Source organism: Electrophorus electricus, chromosome 24, assembly GCF_041902795.1.
Source record: "Electrophorus electricus isolate QZ-2024a chromosome 24, ASM4190279v1, whole genome shotgun sequence".
In the NCBI taxonomy this organism is placed as follows: Eukaryota; Metazoa; Chordata; class Actinopteri; order Gymnotiformes; family Gymnotidae; genus Electrophorus; species Electrophorus electricus.
Window position 1 is genome coordinate 13,262,389 of NC_137520.1, and position 23,392 is coordinate 13,285,780.

The window sequence follows — 23,392 nt, forward strand, 5'->3', positions numbered from 1 at the left end:
TGGCGTTGGAGAGTTCCCACAGTATGGCGGAGGGAGCCGTTGGTCGGAGGGGCGCTTCTTCACGTTTGAACCTATGTTTCACGTCTTGATCTGCGTGGGGTGGATTTCAACTAACGTCAACATTTTTTAATCAAACTTGAACGAGCTTGCTCGTTACTGACGCGACGATGGCGGACCGTGGCGTGGATTTGGCGGCTTTACCAAAGGAGGTCAAGGACCAGCTAGCGGAGCTGGAGTTGGAGCTCTCAGAAGGTAAAGCTGAGGGAAAGTCGGAGCTCTCAGAAGGTAAAGCTGAGGGAGATGTGACTGACCTCTCCGAAGCGAGTAGCTGTTTTCACACTAACTCACGGATCAAACCAGCGGCGTGTCAGTGTCGTCCCCTTAGGTGCCGCCACAGGAAGCGTCCGCATGCTGAGGTAAAATAGCCCGCTAGCGCTGAGTTAGGCGGTTAAAGCCTTTCTCTGAACCCGTGGAAATGAGCTCGCTGGCTAATAAGAGCTAGCTTGGTCCTAGCCAGGTAACCTTCTAGCCTGTGATACGTTCGCTTCGTTAAGATGGACAGGAACGTTGTTGAGTGAGTGTCCTCACTAGTGGGCAAAATAGCCTAGTGTTAGCTAACTGACCACGTCCTTCACACACTAGGCACAAAGAAAGTGAGTAATCTTTATCCTTCCTTCTTTATGCCTTCTGTAACGTTAGCGGATCTGTGCTGCGGAAATTCATGTAGGGTTAGTCTTTTGTTTCGGATACAAAACAGTCAAGGGCACAGTAGCATTGAGTCTTCGGTGCAGTGAACGCTAGGTTAGATGGCTATCTGTGTGTCCTCAGTAGATATTCTCCTAATGTCCCGTCTCTTTAATTTAGTAAACTAACGCTAGCTTGTTTAGCAAATGTCGTCTTAGTCTTCGTGAACGGAAGGTAGCTAACCATTTGCCGTATGAAACTGGGAACGCTATGGAACAATCAGTAGTGCTGGACGTAATGTCAATTTTTCGAAAATAAGCTATGAATTAGATAATTGTATTTAAAAAAAATTAGCCTTACTTCAGTGTATTTTCTCTGTATGCCCCTGGAAACCAGTCATCAGTTACTCTGATACCTCAGCAAGTTAATTATCCATTAAAGCACACGCTTGCTGTTGCAGGTTCGTCTTAACAGCATTAATTCAGTTTGAAGCACAATAGCTATTGTTGTGGGGTGTGTATTAATGTACTTATGGAGGGCTGTACTTCCTAGCTTGGCCCTTATTACACACAATATAATTAACCTGCTCATGCTTCACTGTTTGTGTGAGGACTCACACTGAGTAATACTGTTACACAACTGGGACCACTCATTGTGTGGGTTACAGATTGAAGTAATGTTCTGTCGTGCCTGTCGATAAGAAACGGTCTTTGCAACTTTAATCAGAGGAGAAACGATGATAAAAACAGTAAACACTACTTGAACGAGGACGTATTGCACCAGACTGGCAATTGTTGACCTCTGGCTCTTTATTATTCAGCTAGATCACACAACTTCAAGGGTCAGTGAATGTGGAAAACAAAACAAAAAGGTTGGCACAAGGCTTTATAAACCACATGCTGGTGCTCTGAACTGGATGCCTTAAAGTGTGAAGACCAACATGAAAGCTTCTGTTTTGGAGTGTGTGAGTGGTTTTAGGACCTGGGGGCAGGTCGGTGAGCCTGAGTGTTTGTGGTGGTTTGGGAGGCAGTAGTAGGCTCCTTTGAACCCCCTTTCTTTGGGGTAGTAGCTGGCCCTGGGGCGGAGACCCAGTGAACTGGCCCCTCTGCCCCTCAGTACCCCACCCAACATGCCCAGCAGAGACGAGTGTTGTACTTTTATGCTGACACCTCCTCTCACCACTGATATCACCATGCTAGCCTGTTGAGTTTTAGCCGGTCATGTGTATATGCTCAGAATTAGATCAAGTTAAACACATCTGCTCCGTAGAAACTGCCATTATTTGACTGTTTGGACCTGTTCAGAATGTGATAATATTTTTATATTGCAGCGTCCGTCCTTTCTGTCCGTCAACGTGGCCAGATGAAAAGTGTCCCATTGGCTACAAAACAAAAGCCAGCAGTATTAACAGGTGAACGTAGCAGAGCAGCGTTGCCGTGGTCACGGTATGATGTTGCCAAGCCTGCTGATCACCTCGGCCTTCTTGGCCTCTCGATGATTTTCCACTTGTAGCCGTGGCAGGCGTGCATCGGACACAGAGAGTGGAAGTACCCCGCGCCTGGTTGCTGGGCTTGGACTGCTCCACAGAGGAGGGAGGCTGGCCAAATCTGCGCTTAGAGAGCGCGCTGGCTCTGCAGGCCCCCAGTGGCCCTGGAGACACAATGGGCACCATTGAGCCAACTGGGAGCACCGTGGCTAGGAGCCGGACTGGCATTTAGGCCTTTGAGCTTAAAGCTTTGTGTAGTGAAATGAGCAGCTCAGAGTATGCGCATTTCAGCCACACCATGAGTGTGTGTGTGTGTGTGTGTTTGTGTGTGTATTGGAGGGAGAAAGAGAGTTATGCTCTTGATGTACATTACATATGTGACGCGCTGCAAGGAAGTTACCTAGAGAAGTTGCACTCCTGCGAGACTTGTCAGCCACATCATCTATTGTCTATGATGAGGCTGTGCTTTAACTGTGCTTTAACTATGCTGTTGTTTACATTTCTCTTGGGATGCTGCCATATTCTTCAGTAAAGGGGCTTTTTCAGATTTGGCTATTTACACATCAGTATCACATCGGCTTTTTTCTGGATAGTGCCCATAGAGAGAACACATTGAACTCATGATGAGATTTTAGCTTTTCTCCCCCCACATATTTTTAGCAAATTAATCCCCGTTTTCCGTCTTAAATGATTGGTCTGATCCTGACCTTGCTCTCTGACATTTTCCCAGAGAGCAGTTAACCATAAGCACCTCTCAGCAGTTCATAGAAGAAGGAGAATGTATTGGGCTATCTGGATGCTCAGATTACGTTAGTGACTGCATGTAGCTTTGCGTGCAGACGTGTAAATGTAGGCGGTGTCTCCTCTGTGTTTCTGGAGTGCTTGTGGCGTATGGAGTCCAGAAGGATAAGTGGCTTGTTGAGTGCGTGTTGTGATGAAGGTCTAATATGTATTGATTGTGGTTCTGGAAGCGGTGTTCCTTAACACAGCTACTGCTGCTAGAGAGGCACATTCTCTAAGGCCCAAAGTATTTAGATGTTGGTCTCTGTGTTTCTGTCTGTCTGAATCTCTGTGTAGCTCAGTCATATAGGCCATTCTGACTGTGAAGCACCACAGAATAGCTACACAGCAAGCTACTAAAATCTATAGTATTTAGGCTACAGCAACTGCAGGCTACACATTTTTTAAAAAAGATTTGGAGGAAGTGGATGTCTGATTTCTTGCCTCTAACCAACAGGCTGGTTACATCTCGGGTAAAACTAGGGAATCCTTTGTTTCCCCTTTGTTTTCCTCCACTGCCACATCCTGCAAGTGTTAAATATTGTCAGCAGCTGTGTGCCTAGACCAATTTGCATGCAGAGGTATTCTGGTCACATGACCAGCCTGTCTCCATCTTTTAAATAAAGACTGTTTTGTTTCTTTGGACATTTTTATCTAGCAGAGGTTTTCTTTCAGCCTATAGGCATCGCCCAAATAAACAGTAAACTTTCCTATATTGGTGTGTCTGTTGTGCATACATAAGTGTCAGTGGCGTTCCTAAAACAGAAATAAACTGTACTGAAAATAGACTTTTTTTTTTCTGGCCGCTAACATTAAATCTGTTCCATACTTTCAGATCCTTGGGGGCATTTCCCCATATCCTAAAACAGACATGGCATAATAGACATGGACATTCAGACAGATGGGCAGATGATCAGATGTCCAAAGCTTCTCACAGATTCTCTTTCCTTCCCACAAAAAGGCGGTGAGGTTTCACTCCTGCTCCTGGGTCCAGTGGGAAGTCTCCCTCCAGCATAGCTTACGTAAGGCCAGCGTATCTAGGCTGCCTTTCAGCCCTGAATATTTAATGCTCCCTCTTCTCTCTGTCTCTCTCTCTGTCTCTCTCTCCCGCAAGGTCCCGCCGGGTGGCGAGGCTGAATTATTTACATGGTTTCTTTTAATCGCAGTAGGGATGGGCCACTCACCCCCCCCTTTGAGCTCGGGTGAGGAGTCCTGCTCCTTGTGCAGTAGGTGAAGTCGGCATAGCTGCAGTTTAAGAGGCTACTTCAACCACACTCACCCACATGACCAGCATGGTGACGGGAACGGGAACTAGCCCTGCCATTTTTGGGGAAGCAGCAGCATATTTTAAAACCACAGTCATCCATTTCCTTGTAGCAAGTTGTACCTTGGAGCTATGACGTATCGTTTGCCACTGGTATATCACATGGTGTGTGTGACCAGTTAGCTTTAGTCCAGTGCATGGGGCATTGCAGAGGCTCTCCTGGTTGGAATTGTGGTTGGAATCAATTTTGGAATGCTGGTTGGACTCAAGGCTGTGGTTGTGCTACGTGCCCTTAGCTTAGGTGTGTAAACTGACCAGGTGTGTAAATTGGTGGAAAACACAACCCACATCACTGCTTCTCATACCAGCATGAAGATGATCTGGAAACTGAACCCAGTCACACCAGCACATGTGTTTGAGGGACACAGGTTTCCTCCACCACAGGCTCTAAACTAGGGGTGAATACAGATGACCCGTCTTGGTCAGAACTTGACAGAGTTTTGTGTGTTTTTTCTCCCTCTAAACAAGAGTGCGCTTTGGCCAGTTGTCTTTGTCTACGGCTTTTTCACAATGTCTGCCTTTGTTTCTGTTTCTGTGGTACTGACAGCCACAGTTTGCCCTCCAGGGAGAAGTTACGCACACGCGTGTGCACACAAACACACACGTATGCAAACTGAAAGAACCAGGTTTGTCTGGTTTTGTTAGCTTACTTTGTGTGCTCCTCCTTTGGGACCTGTCTGAAAGCTCCTGTGTCACTGAGCTCAGCCTTAATGAACAATGTTGTTTGAAAACTGGCCTTTTTTCCCCACCAAACAATGTACTCGCCACTGGACCATGTGTAAGATATATACTTGGCTGCCCTCGATCAATTTTTGTGCTTCCTCAGTGTGTGAAGCTGGTTTGAACTGAAACATCAAACACAAGCTGGGACCCATCCCCCAGCGTGCGCGCGCACACACACACACACACACACACACACACACACACACACACACACACACACACCTTATCTCTCGCACCCCCATCATAGATACTGCACAGTCTCACTGACTCACCCCACTCACCACAAATACTATACAAGCTCACTGACTCCCACAGTCAGTCATCATAAGAAACCCTCAATGACCTAATGTTAGTCTTTTATAGTATTGTCTTTATTTCTGATGTGTGCTATCTGAAGCTCTAAGTATTGTTAGGTTTCAGGCATACTGTAATTTTTTTTTTTAACTGATAGCATTTCTGTTCCTCTTGGACTCCTTTTTTTCATAGAATTTGGCAGAGGTACAAATTAAGTGTAAAACTGGCAACCATTAAGCAGTGAGTTTTTATGTAACTTTATCTCTCTGTGCTTAGACTCCACTTGTTACCCCACACAGAGATGTCATGCTCACTGTGACCACAGTGGTTAGTAGGCACCAGTGCTGAGGACTCCTGGACTTATGAAGTGTGTTCTCACTTGTGGGCTTCAGCGCTACAGTACAAATGACCACCTTCTTACCTGTGAGTCATAGCGCTGTGCGAGCCGAGTTACTCCCCTGGCCTGCTAGCTAACACGCTGACTCAAATTAAGGTGGCCTTAGTGAAGTTCTGAGGGAAGTTACAGGTAGGAAAACAGAACTGTTTGTTTGCTTATTTCCCAGATCCATTGATCCATTGTTCTTCGAAAAAAAAGAATTGATTTTATTTGGGATGGTGTGAATGCACTCGCAGCGTGGCTTTCTATTGGAGGACTGTAGCGTTTCAGATGAAGGGGTCATGTATAATTCTACTGCACGGAGCAGCAACGAGGACCAAGGCAGACTGCAAGCCCGGATGTTTGCTTCGTATGTGTAGGGAATTGAAACTTGATGAGTGATGTCATTTGGCTCAAAGTGTACATTTACATTTATGGCATTTAGCTGACACTTATCCAAAGTGACTTCAGTATTACTCAGTAATAATAGTAAGAATTGAGGGTTAAGGGTCTTGCTCAAGAGCCCAAAAGTGGCAACTTGGCAGTGGTGGGGCTTAAACTGGCAACCTTCTGATTACAAGTCAAGTACCTTAACCACTGTGCTACCACTTCCCAGGCGTAACACATGCTTGGGAAGCTCCTTTCAGTTTTGTAACAATAAAATCTACCCTGAATACTTAAAAAACAAGTATGTGAGTTTAAGTGGTCTTCTGTGGGCTTCTTATTAGCTTGGAACAAAAAGCCCATTCAGCAGACACTTGTTCCTTCTCCCTCAAGGATTTATCTCTTCTTTCCCCCACCCGACCCCCCCCCACATCCAGCCTCCACCCCTCACACTTCACGCTCGCCCTCAGCTGCATTGTGGCCCACGCTGGGTTAGCTCATTAGATCATTAGCAGGCCGATTGTGAGAGAGGGCGTGGACAGCGTTAAGCGGTCCACCAGCAACTGTTCACATGCCAGTTTCAAGGCCAACGCTGATATGGTGAATATGAGAGAATGCTGGAATGTTTGACAGAGTATTTGACATTTGACTTTACAAAAGGACCAAAACATGCTGATGGAAACTTTAAAAAAAAAACAAACAAAAAAAAACCAGATGAGGACACAAGCTTTTAGGATGTGATTTCAGATGACATTCTTTAAAGCTTTGCACCGTTTTGCCATGTGGCCTCCTGAGCATTCTAATGAGAGACGGCTGGGGCCCGTGAAGTGCAGTGCAAACCTCCGTCGGGAAAATGTGCCCGGGCCCTTACAGAGGAAGAAGGCAAGGAGGATCAGAGAGCGTGTTTAGGCTCCTCGCTCTTTGTCACTTCCTGTACAGTCAGCTCTTCATGCGTTGGCGGGCGCATGCGGGCCCGTTTAAGTGTTGTTTTTTTTGTCCTAACCGCACGCACGTGAGTCGTGTGTGTACGTGTGTGCGTACAACGTCACGGAGAGGGGCAAGAGATGACAGAAACGTTATGCTTCCCGTCCTCTTTCGCAACAGACTCCGGATCGGAGAGCCGTGGGTGCCTGCTCCTCCTCTGGACTGCCTCTGACACACCCACTCATGTCTGCTCATGCTTCTTGTTTTCAGCATATGGAGATGGGATGTGCCATTCTTTGGCAGGCACTTTATAACCTTGCGTCACCTTTTTTTTTTGATGGTGTAGTGTTTTAATCGTCCTCCGTGCTTGCCGTGGCGGTCTGCTTGCCTCTCTGGACTGAGTAAGCCAGCTCAGAGCACTGGGCTTTTCCCTCGTTCACTACATTTAACCTGCTATTTTTATAGCCTGATAATGATGTCACCACCATTTGCAAGCAAACAGTCCATTGACTTTGCGAGCGCCTTGGAGTAAAGTTAAAAGGATTTGTTGGGATGAGCTGGGGCGTAGCATAGGCCCTGAACGACGGTTCTTGGAGAGGAGTTCGGGTTTCTGCCACGTGACTCTTGTTCCTGTTTGCGCAAGTGGTCGGGATCTAGGTGACCTGCCAAGGAGTGGGAATGACAGATGAGCATGGGATCACGGGAGAACGTGCCATGGAATGACGCAGTGGACCGTCACCAGGTTGAACGTTGAACCCCCACCCCCCCACCCAAAACATGAGCTCCAGCCCTAAGTCAATATCGCACATCGCAGATCTCGTTAACGGCCGTTGTTTGCAGAAGTAATTCCGAGGCCATGTGTTAATTAGGGTTGCACAGGCTGGTCAAATAACAAGCTACTGTCACATCAGCAGGCCCTTGCCTACAACCAGAAACACCTGTCTGTTGTCTGCGCTGAGCTTGTGCTGAGTCGGAACCTGGTGCCATTCCAGCCCTGTTGGACTTCCCTGTGTGGTTGCAGCTTTCTCTAACCATTCAGGTCGGCATGCGTGGATGACGGTAGTGCTCCTTAAGTACACGGGCACAGGAACCCCGCATGTGACTGACTTAAGGCCACTGTGCTGACTGGGCTGCCTGTCTCTGTTGTCTGTGAGGTTGAAACATGTGACTCCTTTCACCCCCCCCCCCTCCCCCAAAGGTTTTTTTCTCTCTCTCTTTCTCTCTCTCTCTCTGTCTGTCTCTCCACACAGAGGTGCAGATACACATTTTTCAAAAACACAGTGTGGCTGGTAAATTGGTTTGTTCCTCTACCACAGTGAGAGAACTTTGATTGCTCATTACTTTGTACGTACAAAAGAAACTGTTCCTCTTCCTCTCTTATTTGGTGTCCTCATCAACAACAGTGAGCTTCCTCACAGCAGCTGGGGATCCTCTGGTGTGCTGGCCAACCAGTAGTTATGTTTGTAGTGTGTGTGGTCGAGCGTGTGTGACCGTGTGTGGGTATAAATGCATGTTTGTGCATTTGTGTGCGGGTGTATGTGGTCTCCGCTCGTTTGTGTTTGAGTCTCCTGTCCCACCCAGGAGTTCAGACCCCACTGGCTCCACCATGGCAGCCGCTGCCCACTAGACCCTCTGACAGGCGCTGCACGTGGTCACAGAAGTCAGAGGGGCCTCTTGCAACCTTCATGTCCTGCGGTTACTCGTGTCATGTCTCTGAGGAGTACACCGCATGATCCTAAAATAACATCACCTGCTAAATGCTACAGCCACACCTTTTTGAGCAGTTGTGCTTCAGATGGATTAGGACTGTTTCAGAATAGCCAAACTGCACTGTACTAGAAAGAAATAACACCCTGTTCTAAGTTGAAAAGTAAAGTCAGTGGTAATGTTAATTTTGCCATTTTCCTAAGTTGTCTGTTCATAGTGGCTATACGAAGCTGTTAGAAACCCCTGGGCCTACATGTTTACCAACACAGGATGCTTGTTACCTGGATCACATTCACCAAATGTGTTCAATTGTATTATGAGGTGAGTCTAAAAATGGATTTAATTGGTGACTTCATTTCCAAACAAGGAAATAAGTATTCTTATTCTTATTCTTAGTCTACCATTTATTTGTCAGTTTCCCCTGGAACTAAAATATGTTGCTTGCCTAAGATCTATTTTTTTCCTCCACAATTTCCTGTGAATTAGCCGTATTACCTAATCACGGTCCTTGCCATCTAACATGCATGTGATGTAATGCAGTACAGCAGTGGCCAGGCAGACATGGTGCACACATTCATATCAATGAGTGAGTATGTATGCATGTATATATCCCAGGTATAGGTTTCTTTATAATTCAGCGCTGTCTGTTGGTTGGTCTCCTTGGCCTGGACCTCCCCACTGAGAGCCAGGATATGTCATAAATAACAGGCTTACATGCCCTGCCTATTGCTGAAATGCAATGCAAAAATGACCAAATGACTGGCACCAGTATTGCAAATACACAGAGCAGTATGAGGAAAGCAGATCAGTGCAACCAGTCCTGCTCCTTGCAGGCTTTGCAGATTCTGGGCATCAAAGACTTAACATGTTGACCAGCTCTCGCCCAAGGCAACATCACGCTGGCGTCCCGGCGTTGGCAGATATGCTGAACATTCTGTCAGGAGAGACTCGGGCATGCCTGGTGGCTCAGTTCCTGCTCTGCCGCATTCACGTTTAGTTTAAAAGTCATTATAAAAAATTCCTGTACAGGCTGTAACAGAAAAAAAGGCTTCGGAATAAGTCATTGACACCATATGGGCATGTTACTTTTTTGTTTTTATTTATTTATTTTTTTCCTCTTCCAAGCAGTGAATGTGCTGTGGCCATGTTTGTGTCCAGGCATTGGCATGTACGCTGTCTGTGTGGAGAACACAGGATTTAGGGTGTTACACAGTAGAGGGAAGGTGGATATGCTGAGACTCAGCAGAACCTTCCCCGGAGCGGCCATGCACGCTCCCGCACCACTAGGGACGGCGCTCTGCTATAAATAAAGGAAGCTGCTTGTTCGTGCTTGTGAGTCACCTACTGGCACCTCTCATGGGCTCGCTGTACCACAGTCGCATAGGTTACGCGACCAGACCCCATCTCTCTCTTACCGTGTTTGGCTCTGATGTTGGAACCTTGTGTTCAGCTAGGCTCATCACCTAGCAACTCAACTCATGGAAACCTGCCCTACTGTCGTCATGGTTGTTGTCGCTACAAAAATTTGATTTACTTTACATTCAAACGATCACAATCGGGTGATAATGTAATACTTGAAACGGGCCCGGTGAGATCCAGGTGGCATCAGGTTACCCGCGAGACCTGGAGGAGGAGGGGTGGTGAAGGCTTGGCAAGGAGAGCCCGGCGGGGAGACCAGGTGGAGCCCTGTATGTTGTCTGAGTGACCCGGGCCAGGTCAGGTTCAGTACAGGCCACGTCTCCCACAACCACAGCACTGCATATCCCCAAGAGCCAGCATTTATCTGCACCAGAAACACACGCACGCATGCGCGCATACAATAGTTTCACTTAGGATGTTCTTGTGCTTTCTCTCTCATGAGTTATTTTTTTCCTGACTTACACCTAGGTTTGTTCATCAGTCACATTGAGGACGAGTCGCGTTGTTGCCGTGTCACCATTTACAAGGTTAAATGATTCTGGGGCCTGCAGGGACAGCCTCAGTAAGGGGGCGGAAACGGGTGACACCGCAGTAGCAATACTACACCGTGCACAACGTGGTCTGCCTTAGCAGCGTGCACCTCCATGCACCGTGCACTGGAGCTGCGCTGGATTTACCCACGTGCACCTCCATGCACCGTGCACTGGAGCTGCGCTGGATTTACCCACGTGCACCTCCATGCACCGTGCACTGGAGCTGCGCTGGATTTACTTACCCACGTGCACCTCCATGCACCGTGCACTGGAGCTGCGCTGGATTTACTTACCCACGTGCACCTCCATGCACCGTGCACTGGAGCTGCGCTGGATTTACCCACGTGCACCTCCATGCACCATGCACTGGAGCTGTGCTGTGTTTGCTGGGGTGCACCACTGTCTTGCACTGTACCTGTATCAGTGCTGGGTTTAGCAGTGTGCACTTTGCAAAATATGTTTGTAAAATATTCATTACAGAAAATGTCAGCATTGAATTCTCCACCTGCTGTTTGTAATTTATTAAATATTTTTAACTGATAGCTCTTCCACTTATGCTGGTTTTCCAGGATATCCTTCTATTATCCTGGTTTGCCAAGGTCATGAATTTTGGATTTCACAAGCCGAAAAGTCACCAGACAGGCACTTTGGTGGAACAAAACGATTAGACCATTGCATCATGCTGTTGTAGGGTCTCTGATGGGAATACGTTGGTCCAGGAAGCCCAACTTATCCGTCAGTGCAGAGTACAGAGCCTCGTCACTGCTCATCTCCTTCCTGTGACATCCGTGTGGCGCTCCTGCATGTGCTTCTGCATCTTTGGAAACCTGATATAATGAAAACTTCCCTGGCATATCCCTGTGCCATGCCGTCCTTCACACACACTCCTTTCTAATCTCAGAAACTCGGGTTACTAAAGTCATCTTCAAAAAGTTCCCAATATCTAAATCCTGTTGTTGTTGTTCTCCTGCAGAAACCTCGTGGCAATTAAAGTGTTAAGGGCTTCGTTTGCATGCTGGGACTCCTGACAGTCTATTTCTTGCTGTGAAGTCATTTCACCTAGACTAGGACTACAGACTCCTTTTGGTATTCTGTAGAAACTCCTGTGCTGTGTGGACATGTGTAAATATTTAGAATTATTATACGGCACATGTGCGCTCTGGAAGGTTAGCCTAAATAGCTGGTTCCACACTCCTAACATCCTCTACTGGTATGTGCGCTAGGCTGAATGGGCACCTGTGTTAGGGTGTGTGTGTAAGTAGCTGTAGGATGACAGAGGGAGAGGTCATATTGAACAGTCCGTCTGTATAAACTCTATTACACACCTGCCAACAGCAGTGCAGCAGTACTCCCAGAGCAGATTACCAGTCTGCCTGCCTGTCTGTCTGTCTCTTCTCCTGCCTGCCTGATCTCCATCTGGAGCTTGTGCCTGTGCCCCATGTAGGACTCTGGCATCTGGCCATTCGCCGTGTCTCCCCAGAGTTCAGCCTGCTGGGCACGTCTGCACACACTGCTTGGAGGGAAGGCATGGCAGAAGAGTGAGAAGTATGAGAGACAGCTGCTGACGGAAACCTGATATCTGCATATAGATACGCACAAACGTTTCACAAAGGCACTTAAACTGCTTCTCGTGCATTCTAACACCTTGAAGTTTCGTGCTGACAGAAAAAGAAGTGTAAATGACAAGCAGGGTTTACAGAGGTTTTGGTACAAACCACACGACAGCCCTGTAAGTACTAGATTAGATTGCGTTGGTGGCAGAAACGCTAATACACTTGTAAAGCCTTCAGATTTCTGGTAAATGATTGTTTCCTCTTGAGATTTTGTGATGTAGAAGTTCTGGAGACTAAAAATAAAATTCAGAATTTGACTGTGCCACTTCTGCTCATCGCCCTGTGTTTGAATCCCACCTGCTCTCTGTCTGTCTCATTTGCTAGCTGTCTGTCTGTCTCTGTCTGTCTGTCTCTCTCTCTCTCTATTGCACCCCCCCCCCCCCCCGCACATTTAATCCCACTCTTCTAGAGCTCTGTCTAATTGTTGACTGGTGTGACATTTTAGAAAAGCAACTGTTCTTTTATTTCTTGGTGGGTATCTAGAGTTTCTCAGCATGCAGCTTGCCTGGCCCAGGGCCTCGAGGAGGCTGGACCCCTTCTCCAGGTGTGTGTGGAGCAAGATCAGGACAAATGCTCCAAAAACACTCATCTAGAAGGAGGAACTTCTAGCTTCACTCTTACCAAGACCCTCGAGTGCTGTATACACTGGCTCAGACGCTACATTTAAGAGCAAGGGACGCCACGACCCTGCCAATCTGCTCACACTCCACTCCAGCACTGTGTAATATAGGATTACATGGTGTGGGATTGTCACACTGAATGTGAAGCCAGATTTGGGGGGATTGCTGTGCTGTTATGCTGCTGTCCCTACAGTGCTCAGCCATCAGGTCTCCTACAACTATGCTTTTTAAAAAAATTAATAATTCACACTTATGGAGTAATATCTCCAATGTGCGTTATCTTCCCTTCCGATTAGCATGCTTTCAGAATGAAATGCCCCACTTGTACATACATTGTGTGTGTGACAGTTGGGGAGGTATCGTTGTGGTTCTCACTCTGGTGTGTGTTTTGAGAGATTAGACAGGATTTAATGTAAATTCCGCCCCCCTACTGCGTGAATGACTACTGCACATGCTCAAGTGAGTCCTCAGGTCAAGCTGTACCTTGGTCATCCGATATCAACTGTGTGTGTGACCAAGCGACCTCGTTGTGGTAACCCTGACACACACCTCTCCGCTGTCTGTGGCCTTTTATGGGCTTTGTTGCTGTGTGGCTAAACGCTTCACTTCAGGTTTAATTCATCATTCAGTTAACAAGGACGCCTGGTTACACTTAACATAGTTTGGCTCAATAGTGAATTTAATCTGTGTGCACGTGTGTGTGTGTGTGTGTGTGTGTGTGTAAAATCAAGTCTTAGCAAGTTCACACGTGCACTTCTGTGATTCCAGGCCTGCCGTCTGCTGTGAGGGGGCTAGCGTCCACAAATAGCGTCTGTGTTGTATTTAGCTGTGGCTCAGACGTCGCTGCTTCCAACTCACTCTGGACTCTGGGTCTGTCTGTGCCTGTGCTCCATTTGGCTAAAGTTGGCCCGTCTGTTTCTTTGCTGAGTCCTGCGATGGGGCTGCGTCCAGTTGGACATGTGAAAATGGAAAGCTAGGATCGATTAGGTTTTGATTGAACTTGGAGGGCCTGAATGCACAGAGCATGCGCGTGTGTGTGAACATATGTGTGTATATCTAAGTAACTGTAGGGTCACAGGTCATATTGGGCAGTGGGTCTATATAATCTCTATACCTGCCTTTGGTTCTGTCTGTCCTGTGATTTAAAAGGGTTTGGTATACAAACAGATGAACCTTCCCATGGGAATTAAATGGGTTGCCCCTGAAGGACTTGGCCACCATGGCAGATAAACATTCAGACCTGTCATGATTAGGCTTTTATAATAACGTGATTTTTTTTCAGAATTAATACCACTGTTCTCTGCTGGGTTGAGCTTGGACTGTGGAGAGAAGACTTGAGCAGAGACCTTGTTTTTGAATCTACACAGCACTCCTGTGGTGAAATATTTTCACCCTCGTCACTGTGGGTGCGGGTGTGTGTGTGTGGGGGGGTGCACTTCCTCCCTAGACTCTTGGGTTTTTCCAGTTACCCTGAGGCCTGATGGAGCAGGAAGCTTTGTAAGCTTATCATTTCCTATGCCACTGCCTGTGCTGGACCTACACACACACACACACACACACCTTGACGTGTACATCAAACTTACATGTTTAACGAAAAGTGACAAACACAACATCCTGAGGGTGGAAAAGCAATTCACACTCTCACTCAGATGTGTGAATAAATTTTAACGTTCTGCTCATATTGATGTAGGGTAATGGGAGTGGTTATGCTGTGTGGGGTGGTGTTGGGTAAAGGGAGGGGCTGTGTGGGGTGGTGTTGGGTTATTGGAGGTGGGGTGGTGTTGGGTAAAGGGAATAGCTGTGGTGTGGTCTTGGGTTATTGGAGGTGGGGTGGTGTTGGGTAATGGTAGGTGCTGTGTGGAGTTGTGTTGGGTAACGGGACTGGCTGTGCTGGGTTTGAGCAGGCCAGCTCTCCCATTTGGCTAATACTGTGTGTGCGCTGGCCAGTTGGCCCCGGCCTTCATCCAATCAGCACATTCCTCTTTATGAATACACTGGGGCCATTTTTGGCAGTCTGTGCAGGGTGGGGGAATGTTCATATCCTGTCCACTGAATATTACATGCGCACATACACACACGCGCGCGCGCACACATCTACATCATGGTTTTTGTCCTGCAAACATCACCGGTCTCTATGGGAACTAAATTACACTACATATCCCATGGTTCCTAAGGCACCCCTAATCCTCCTGTCAGACTGATGCTCTGTGGTTGCAGAAGAGCGAGAGACTCTGTGGTAGTAGACTGTGTGTGTGACTGACTAGCATACATAAAGCTGTCTCAGTTCTGGTGATGTAGTGCCAGTGTGTGTGCGGAAGGCTGCTACTGCTGCTGCTGTTGTCATTGTGTGAGCACAGACCCTCCTCTGTGTCTGTGCCTCTTGCATTACGTCAGCTACCCAACACAGAGCCTTCACACACTGTCCCAGTGAGAGCGCCACACACACTACTTCAGCACTCCATATGCCTTGCACAATGTGAGATGACATATCAGCTGTAGACCTTCACAGCCGTGTGTGTACAGGCTTTCGGTAGTGTGGTAGTTTTCTGCTTTGCGGGAGTCCTAGTTGTTTTTCAGGACTGGTGACAGTAGTTAGCTTCTTACTGGAGTAAACAGGGCACGTCACTTGTTTATGCTCATGCTAATAAGTTTTATTGGCTACAAAATGGAGAGGTGTATGAAATTGTGTGACACTTGCTGCATGTGCGTGTGTGTGCGCGCACAAGTTTGTTTCTCTGCATGTGTGTGTTTACCAGCACACGTGTCCTCTCTGTGTGTGTGTGTGTGTGTGTGTGTGTGTGTGTGTGTGTGTGTGGGGGGGGGGTTGAAGGCTGCTGGTTTTTTTAGGCCACATTCTCAGGCGTAGAGGGTAACGAGCCGTGAACAGACTCAATGCTGCCTGTCTTTCTGCACATTCAAAGCAAGAGAGAGAGAGAGAGAGAGTCCCTTTTCTGTCTCATTCCCTCATTCTCCATCTCGGACTCTCCTCTCATCACCCCTCCTTTTATTCCCCTTTTCTTTCTGCTTTTCTCCCCGAGTAAATCTCCCTGTCCCTGCTGGATGCGCTTCCTCGGCGCCACTAAACAGCCCGTCTGTTCTGGGACTCTTTTGTTTGCTGAGTTCATATCGAGGTTCATCCTGATCTTTTTTGGCACTGAGAGCCCAAAACAAACACGACAGTGCAGGTTAATCTTATCACCTGGGCCGGGGCTTCCCGCCGCCTGCCTACACACCTCGGCTCCGCTGCCCCTCTGTGGCCTGGGCCCGGAGCATCTACTGCTGGAGCAGGTGGCTTATCCAGCCAGCAGCTCAGCTTGTTTCCCACGGACGAGTGTGTGCAAGTGTGAGTCCCTCTCCTCCCTTCCCCAACATACTGTAGCCTGTTATTGTGTTTCTGCCCTGTGGTCATGCACATGTGGGAAAGAGGGGAAGAGAGTGTGTGTGTGTGTGTCAGTTTGTGCTTTGGGGACCTCTCACTGTGGACTTTACCCGGAGTGCTGGTAGTGAAGTTTGGAGTGGCTGTCAAGGCCAAAATCTGCTTGGATTAGGAGAGAGTGAGTATAAAGGCAGGGGAGAACGGGAGAGAGGGTGGAGAGGGGAGGGTCTTCGCTGTGAGTCACATGGCTTCTGCTTCCTTCTGCTTTTCCACTTGTTTGCTCTTCTGTCTGATCACTCTGTTCTTTAATATTCTCATGTTATAAAGGCTTTTGGAAACTCTTGGCAGGTTTCTACAGAACCTGTAGTTTCTGTCTGCGTTATAGCCACAAGGTCTGGTGGAAAGGATAACAGTAATAACCCCTTCCCCCATGTGCACACACACACACACACACACACACACACACACACACAGCATTTTAAATTTTTTTCAGTGAAATTCAGATGACACTATTCTAACAAAGCAGTGACCTATCATGAGCCCCGTGGCATCAGCTACAGCAGGAAGAAGGTTCGTCTGAAACATGACACGGGAACAGGATGGACACTGTGTGTGTGTGTGTGTGTGTGTGTGTGTGTGTGTGTGTGTGTGTGTGTGTGTGTGTGTGTGTGTGTGTGTGTGTGTGTGTGTGTGTGTGTGTGTGTGTGTGTGTGTGTGTGTGTGCACGTGTCTTTGTTTATGCTAACTTTGTTGTTGTGTTTCTTCATAGGTGACATTACACAGAAAGGCTATGAAAAGAAACGAGCCAAGCTGCTGGCCCCTTACATACCACAGACTCAAAGTAAGCTTATTCTCTCACACACACACACCCTTCTCTCCCTCTTTCCCTTTGTCCCTTTCTCTCTCTCCGTTCTGTTCCACCCTCACATCGGCTGTTCAGTGAGTCATGCTTTAGGCTTTCGGTGGGGGGCTGCTGCTATACTGTACTCTACTGACTGAAAACTGCAGCAAGTTACAGTTTTTCCAGAACTACATACAGCATTTGAATGTGTATTAAATCCACATGGCAGTATTAACTTTGATGTGTTACTTGATTGGTATTGTGACCATTTGTGATGCAGCATTCTTTGAACTCGGTTCAGTTAAAATATCTTTGTCTTTGGCAGTCAGTCAGGGGGCATCTGGTTTGCACTCACAGGTGCATTTGCTTAGGTTATACAAGTTGTTGCATATTGTTCATTCTTAAGGCTATAACTGATTTTGGCAATATGCTTCATTGCTTTCTTGGGTGTAATCTGTCACTTCAAGATTGAATGTATGGCTATCTCCTGCCCTCTAGTGGTAGAAGGGGAAACTGGCCTTGCTGGGCATGTGTGCTCAGGCCGAGCAGTTCTGTGCTCCTAACTTCATGCTCCTAACGCACCTGTTGGCCAGTGCCCATTACATTGAGCTCAGACAATGTGGGTTTTAGGTCATATCTGTGGCTGGTCATTTTTTAATTACATTTTTCTGGTGGGATTTTTTACACACAATAATTTTTTATATATTTTTATTTTGTTTTTGGTCTTCTCAGTTGGGGGATGATCAACCAATACAGTCATAATGGAAATGCAAGCATATTGGCCACTCCCACTGGCAATTGTAGGCCAATCAAAAGTCAGCAGCCCTGCCAATCCAAGCTTACCAGTGGTTTGACAGGACACGACAGGCCTGTTCTAGCTACTGTACATCTGCTTTCAATACCTATAGACTTACACAGACTTACACTTTACAACATGCAGCTGATCTCTCTCTCTCACACACACACACACACACACACACACACACACGCGCAAGCAGAGGCAGAGAAGGAGGTTAAGGAGAAAAGGTATGTGTTTGAGTCACTGTTGACACTCTCAGCTGTGCTGATTCATTGGCCCAGGAAGTGGTGCAGGTGTCATTAGTGCACATTGCACTGTGGCCAGCACTAAGGAGAAGTCCACCGCCTTCCAGCTCAACACGGAGCTCGACTGCTGTGGGCTGTTTACACTGCAAGGCATGTTTTAAAGGGGAAGTCTGTGTGCAGTAGGAATCCCTTAATGTCAGCTGCGATAAGGCCTTCAAATATGCCATTTTGGGGCTTTGAAGCAGAAAATGCGACCCCTTGCTACCCTCCCCTCACCCAGAAGCTCTCTGAGGGCATCTGCCTGTGTTCTGTTGTGGGTTTTTTTTTTGACTGTGTATTCCTCAGTGTGTAAATGTGAAATGCAAAGTTAGTGACTTGTGTGTTTTGCAGTGGACATTCTTATAGTGGTGGTTTCTTCACGTTGAATAGGATATTCAAGTTTCAAGTTTGGTTTATTCGTCACATACATAGTCATACACAGTATAACTCGCAGTAAAATGGTGGAGTGTCTTTGCTATATGACGTCCCAGAGTGTGCTGTGATACGGTGTGTGTGTGTGTGTGTGTGTGTGTGTGTAGACGTGGACCCTGGCCTGCAGACTATCCAGTTAGCTCCGGGTCCTGGTGCTGACTCCTCACCCAGCCCAGACGCCATGTCGTCCTCTTCCACCCGCCACCATCGCTTACATCGCAGTGGAGGAGCCCGTGATGACCGCTACAGATCAGGTAACACAACCACACCAGAACCCCAGTCCTCCTCATCACCATAACCCCAACACCTTCTGCCCAGCAGTAACGGTTATCTCTCCCGCCCGTCTCAGATATACATACAGAGGCTGTGCAAGCAGCACTGGCCAAGCATAAAGAGCAGAAGATGGCGCTGCCTATGCCCACCAAGCGCCGCTCAGCCTTCGTCCAGTCCCCTGTGGAGAACTGCACTCCTCCAGGTGGGTCTTGCACCCACCGTCTTTTTGATGCCCCTTCTGTCCTGTCTCACCAGCTGGGCCTAGTGCTAGCCTGTCCCTGCGCTAGCCATGACATGACATGGTAAAGGTTTGTTAATCTGAAGTATTGCTAGCGGCCTCCTATTTTTGTTCATGAAGAAATGTCATCACACTGTTGTCATTTCCTTCTGTGTTATCAGAGCAGATGAATGCGGAGGACAGAGATCAGTGCTGTTGTGTGTGTTCATGTTAGTCCTGTACAATTGCACTGATGCATCCAGATGTGGCTAATCAAGGGGATTAATGAACTCAAGTTTGGAATTATAATTGATTATAATAATATTCAATGAAGCATGTCAGTTTTATTTGACCAAAGGTGATTTGTCAGGCTAGCACAGATCCACTAAACCCAGAACTTAAACACCTGGTGAATTATTTTTATTTTCTATATGCTAATACCATGTAAGTAATTCTTTCAATAACATTCATGTTTAAACAGTTCTGAATTGTACCAAAATAATTTAAACGAAGAAGACCTTTATTGTGAGACGCTGAAACATTCCCTAAAGAGTCATAAATTGAATCTTTTGTTGAACAATGTACAACCATTGTTCTTCCTATTCCTTTGTTTGCCTGATGTTTGTAATAATGGTGTGTGTGTGTGTGTGTGTGTGTGTGTGTGTGTGTGTGTGTGTGTGTGTGTGTGTGTAGACACGTCTTCAGCCTCAGAAGACGAGGGATCTCTGCGCCGGCGACAGGCAGCAACACTGGCTCAGAGCCTGCAGAGCTCAGAGTTTTGGATCAACCGCTCACTCCAGGGCTCGTCCACGTCCTCGTCCGCCTCTTCCACGCTCTCGCATGGAGAAAGCAGCAAGAGTCAAGGTCACAACCACACCCAAGGCAACGCTCTGGCGGATGTGCTGGCTCACACTCGCATAGGTAACACACACACTCTGAACGTACTCTGACCTCTTGGATCACAGCCCTTAATGTCGCCTCCAGCCCCTTCACAGCCATGACTCCAGTGCACAAACCTCTCCTCCTGCAGATGGCAGCAACGTGCCCCCTGACATCACCTCCTCAGTGCCCCAGGAGAGAGGCCCCCGTGGGGAGACGGGCACCGGGCCTGCTGTGAAGGGCATGAGTCGTGGTCAGAGCCGCTCCAGCATGATGGACACTGCGGACGGTGAGCAGCTATACACACACACACACACACACACACACACACCTGTTCACACTGATGTTTACTGTTAACCCTACTGTTGACACTGATATTTACAGCTTGGGTTTCTGAGCCCTTCATACTAGAGTTAACAGCTGTTTGTGAACATTCCAGCTGCAGTCTGCAGTTCAGTTTGTAGAGACTTTTTGTTCCCGATATTCTGAACAGCTTGTGCTGTCTTCACCGTCCTTTAAATGGCAGTAATGCAGACTGTTGCAATGCTGCAGTATTCTTGCTTACCCAGCCATTTCCATTTCTTCAGACATTGCTGAAGTGTCGTAGAGATAGCAATTCGGAGAAGCCCTGAGGTAACCGTGTGTGTGTGTTAGGTGTTCCAGTAAACAGTAGAGTCTCCACTAAGATCCAGCAGCTATTGAACACCCTGAAGAGACCCAAGCGCCCCCCCCTGAGTGAGTTCTTCCTGGACGACGCTGAAGAAATCGTAGAAGGTAGGAACCCTTTCAGCTTAGACCTGTAAGTGTCACACACTGTGCACGTACAGGTCGTTAGAGTCACTTTGCAGGAACACAGTGCACCTGCCCAAGCTCTTAATGGAGATGTGATCTTCTTATTGTTTTTCCTTGGTGTGTCCTGCAGTGCCTCGGCCCGACCCTAACACGCCACGGCCTGAGGGCCGGCAGATGGTCCCAGTGAAGGGTGAGCCCCTGGGTGTGGTCAGTAACTGGCCCCCAGCCCTGCAGGCCTCTCTGGCCCGCTGGGGCGCCACACAAGCCAAGAGCCCCGCCCTCACAACCCTGGACATCACGGGCAAGCCCCTGTACACCCTCACCTACGGTGAGTCCCAGAGTAGAGCTGCTCCACAGTCGCCTGCCTGACCCCCGGACCTCCACTGACTCTGCTCCCTTCCCCCATGTGCCGTAGGTAAACTCTGGAGCCGCAGCCTGAAACTGGCTTACACACTCCTGAACAAACTGGGCACCAAAAGCGAGCCGGTGCTCAGACCTGGAGACCGGGTAAGAGAAGAGACAGTGGTGATGCTCAACACTCCTGCACATTGAAAATTAAAGCAAGTCTGTTGTCCTGGGTGGTTTTGCCCGCTAGGTGGCGCTGGTCTACCCCAACAGTGACCCTGGCATGTTCTGGGTGGCTTTCTACGGGTGTCTTCTTGCAGAAGTTATTCCTGTTCCCATAGAGGTGCCTCTGTCTCGGAAGGTACGGCAGCTCTACGGTATAAGGTCTACAGTAGTGTTTTGTATGAAATTAACACACGGTATGTTAATAACAAACTTATTCTTCATTGTTGTGACCTGCTTGTGATAGGATGCAGGGAGTCAGCAGATTGGCTTTTTACTGGGTAGCTGTGGGATCAGCCTGGCTCTCACCAGCGAAATCTGTCTTAAGGGGCTTCCGAAAACGCCTAATGGAGAAATCGTCCAGTTCAAAGGTGCTCACGACAAACCCTGTCCCTTTGATTTCTGCTTTTAAATATAGTTAATTGCAAGTATTAGTAGTTGAATCGAACTGTATTTGTGTATTTTTGTGTGTATAATCCCAGGGTGGCCTCGACTCAGATGGGTGGTCACCGACACCAAGTATCTTACAAAGCCTTCCAAAGACTGGCAGCCTCACATACCCACTGCCAACACTGACACAGCTTACATTGAGGTGAGAGAGAGAGAGAGAGAGAGCGAGAGAGCGAGAGAGAGAGCCTTGTTCATACTGTGGTCTGTGTGATTCCAGTACAAGGCCAGTAAGGAAGGCACAGTGATGGGGGTGGCTGTGTCTAAAGTCTCCATGCTGACTCACTGCCAGGCTCTCACTCAGGCCTGTAATTACTGTGAAGGTGAGTCATGCTACGCTACTGCATCATCACCGACACCCTCGCACTGCACAACAAACTTCAAATGCCACACGTTATAAATGCTAATGGCATGGTTGGATATTTATGTGGCTTTGTAGGTGGTGGGGTTTTATCAAAGTACACAAGGACACCAGCACACAGCAGAACATTTGGCGCACATGTTATATACAGTTAAATCAGTAATCCACAATCCAGACATCTTGTATAATGTTAAATACGTTGCATCGTGTGTGTCTGTGTGTGTGCGTTTGTTTATTGATATGTATCTAGGCAAGTATGTAAACAGAACTCTGCAGTCAACAAAGCAGAGAACCCAGTCAGTGTTAAATAATTGATTGAGCTCTTCAGTCAAGCGTACTTTCAGATACGCATGTGTTCTGGGTCTGATAAATATTTCATGCTGTGTTGTGCCCTCTCAAGACTAAGCACCACTATACTACACGTCCAATAGTGATGAAGGGGGTTAATGAACAAGACGGGATTTGTCCCTGCAGTGAGGAGGATGCAGACACTCTGAAAACTAACTTGGTTGCATCTTAGGTTTCATAAACAATGACTTGAAATATATGGTGTGTGTGTGTGTGTGTGTGTGTGTGTGTGGACTGTCTTAGGAGAGACACTGGTCAATGTTCTGGACTTCAAGAAAGACATGGGCTTGTGGCATGGGGTGTTAACGGTGGGTATTAAATTCTGCCAAGCCATCTGTTAACTCAAATGCATTAAACACTCTGCAGTAAACATCTGTGCCAAGCCCTCTGTTAAATTCTCCTGTGTTACTTTCCTGTATTAGGCTGCGCCACATTACATGCCACATTGTTCATTTCCAATTTTGGTCAGTTCTGATTTGCTTTTCTTGACAATTCAGATAATAATTGCTTCTGACCTGTGTATGTCTGTAATGTTAATTTGTTTATCTTTAGCACAGCACATTTTTACACTTCACTTGCATCACTATCAACAAAAAGTTCTATCACATTTGTGATAGAACTTATGCTGTTAAAATGCGCAACATGAACGTGCTGGTTGCTTATTACGTTGGATCTTTCTCTGGAGGATGGCAGCTCAAAGTTTGTCAGATGTACATGGTCAGGCTACAGCGCAACACGGCTGGCTTTAGCTGTTATCGCAGCTGCTGTTGTCACTGCTGTTCTCATCTACTGTTGTTTTGACGGCAACAGCGCTGAGCGCATGCGTAGGGGCAAAGAGCCATAGGAAATCCCATCTGCTCGTTCAAGTCACGTAGCCACAAATCAGATATGAATCTGATGTAGGACCAC

At 47.4% G+C, this 23,392-nt stretch overlaps 1 protein-coding gene across 6 annotated transcripts in view; it reads left to right on the forward strand.

The window, feature by feature from the left end:
• Positions 1-4: 4 nt before the first annotated feature.
• dip2ba (DIP2 acetate--CoA ligase B (putative)a) overlaps positions 5-23,392 on the forward strand; it is a 36,645-nt gene continuing 13,257 nt past the window's right edge. For 2 of the 6 annotated variants that reach the window (XM_081706721.1, XM_081706723.1), the window contains exons 1-14: positions 5-285; positions 17,013-17,084; positions 18,707-18,853; positions 18,949-19,074; positions 19,783-20,010; positions 20,120-20,257; positions 20,623-20,742; positions 20,891-21,088; positions 21,176-21,267; positions 21,356-21,466; positions 21,575-21,698; positions 21,810-21,919; positions 21,995-22,097; positions 22,727-22,791. In XM_081706721.1, coding sequence (XP_081562847.1) covers positions 168-285; positions 17,013-17,084; positions 18,707-18,853; positions 18,949-19,074; positions 19,783-20,010; positions 20,120-20,257; positions 20,623-20,742; positions 20,891-21,088; positions 21,176-21,267; positions 21,356-21,466; positions 21,575-21,698; positions 21,810-21,919; positions 21,995-22,097; positions 22,727-22,791 — 1,752 coding nt within the window. In that variant the 5' untranslated portion in view covers positions 5-167. The other 4 variants (XM_081706722.1, XM_035522389.2, XM_035522390.2 and 1 more) reach the window with 4 other exon arrangements.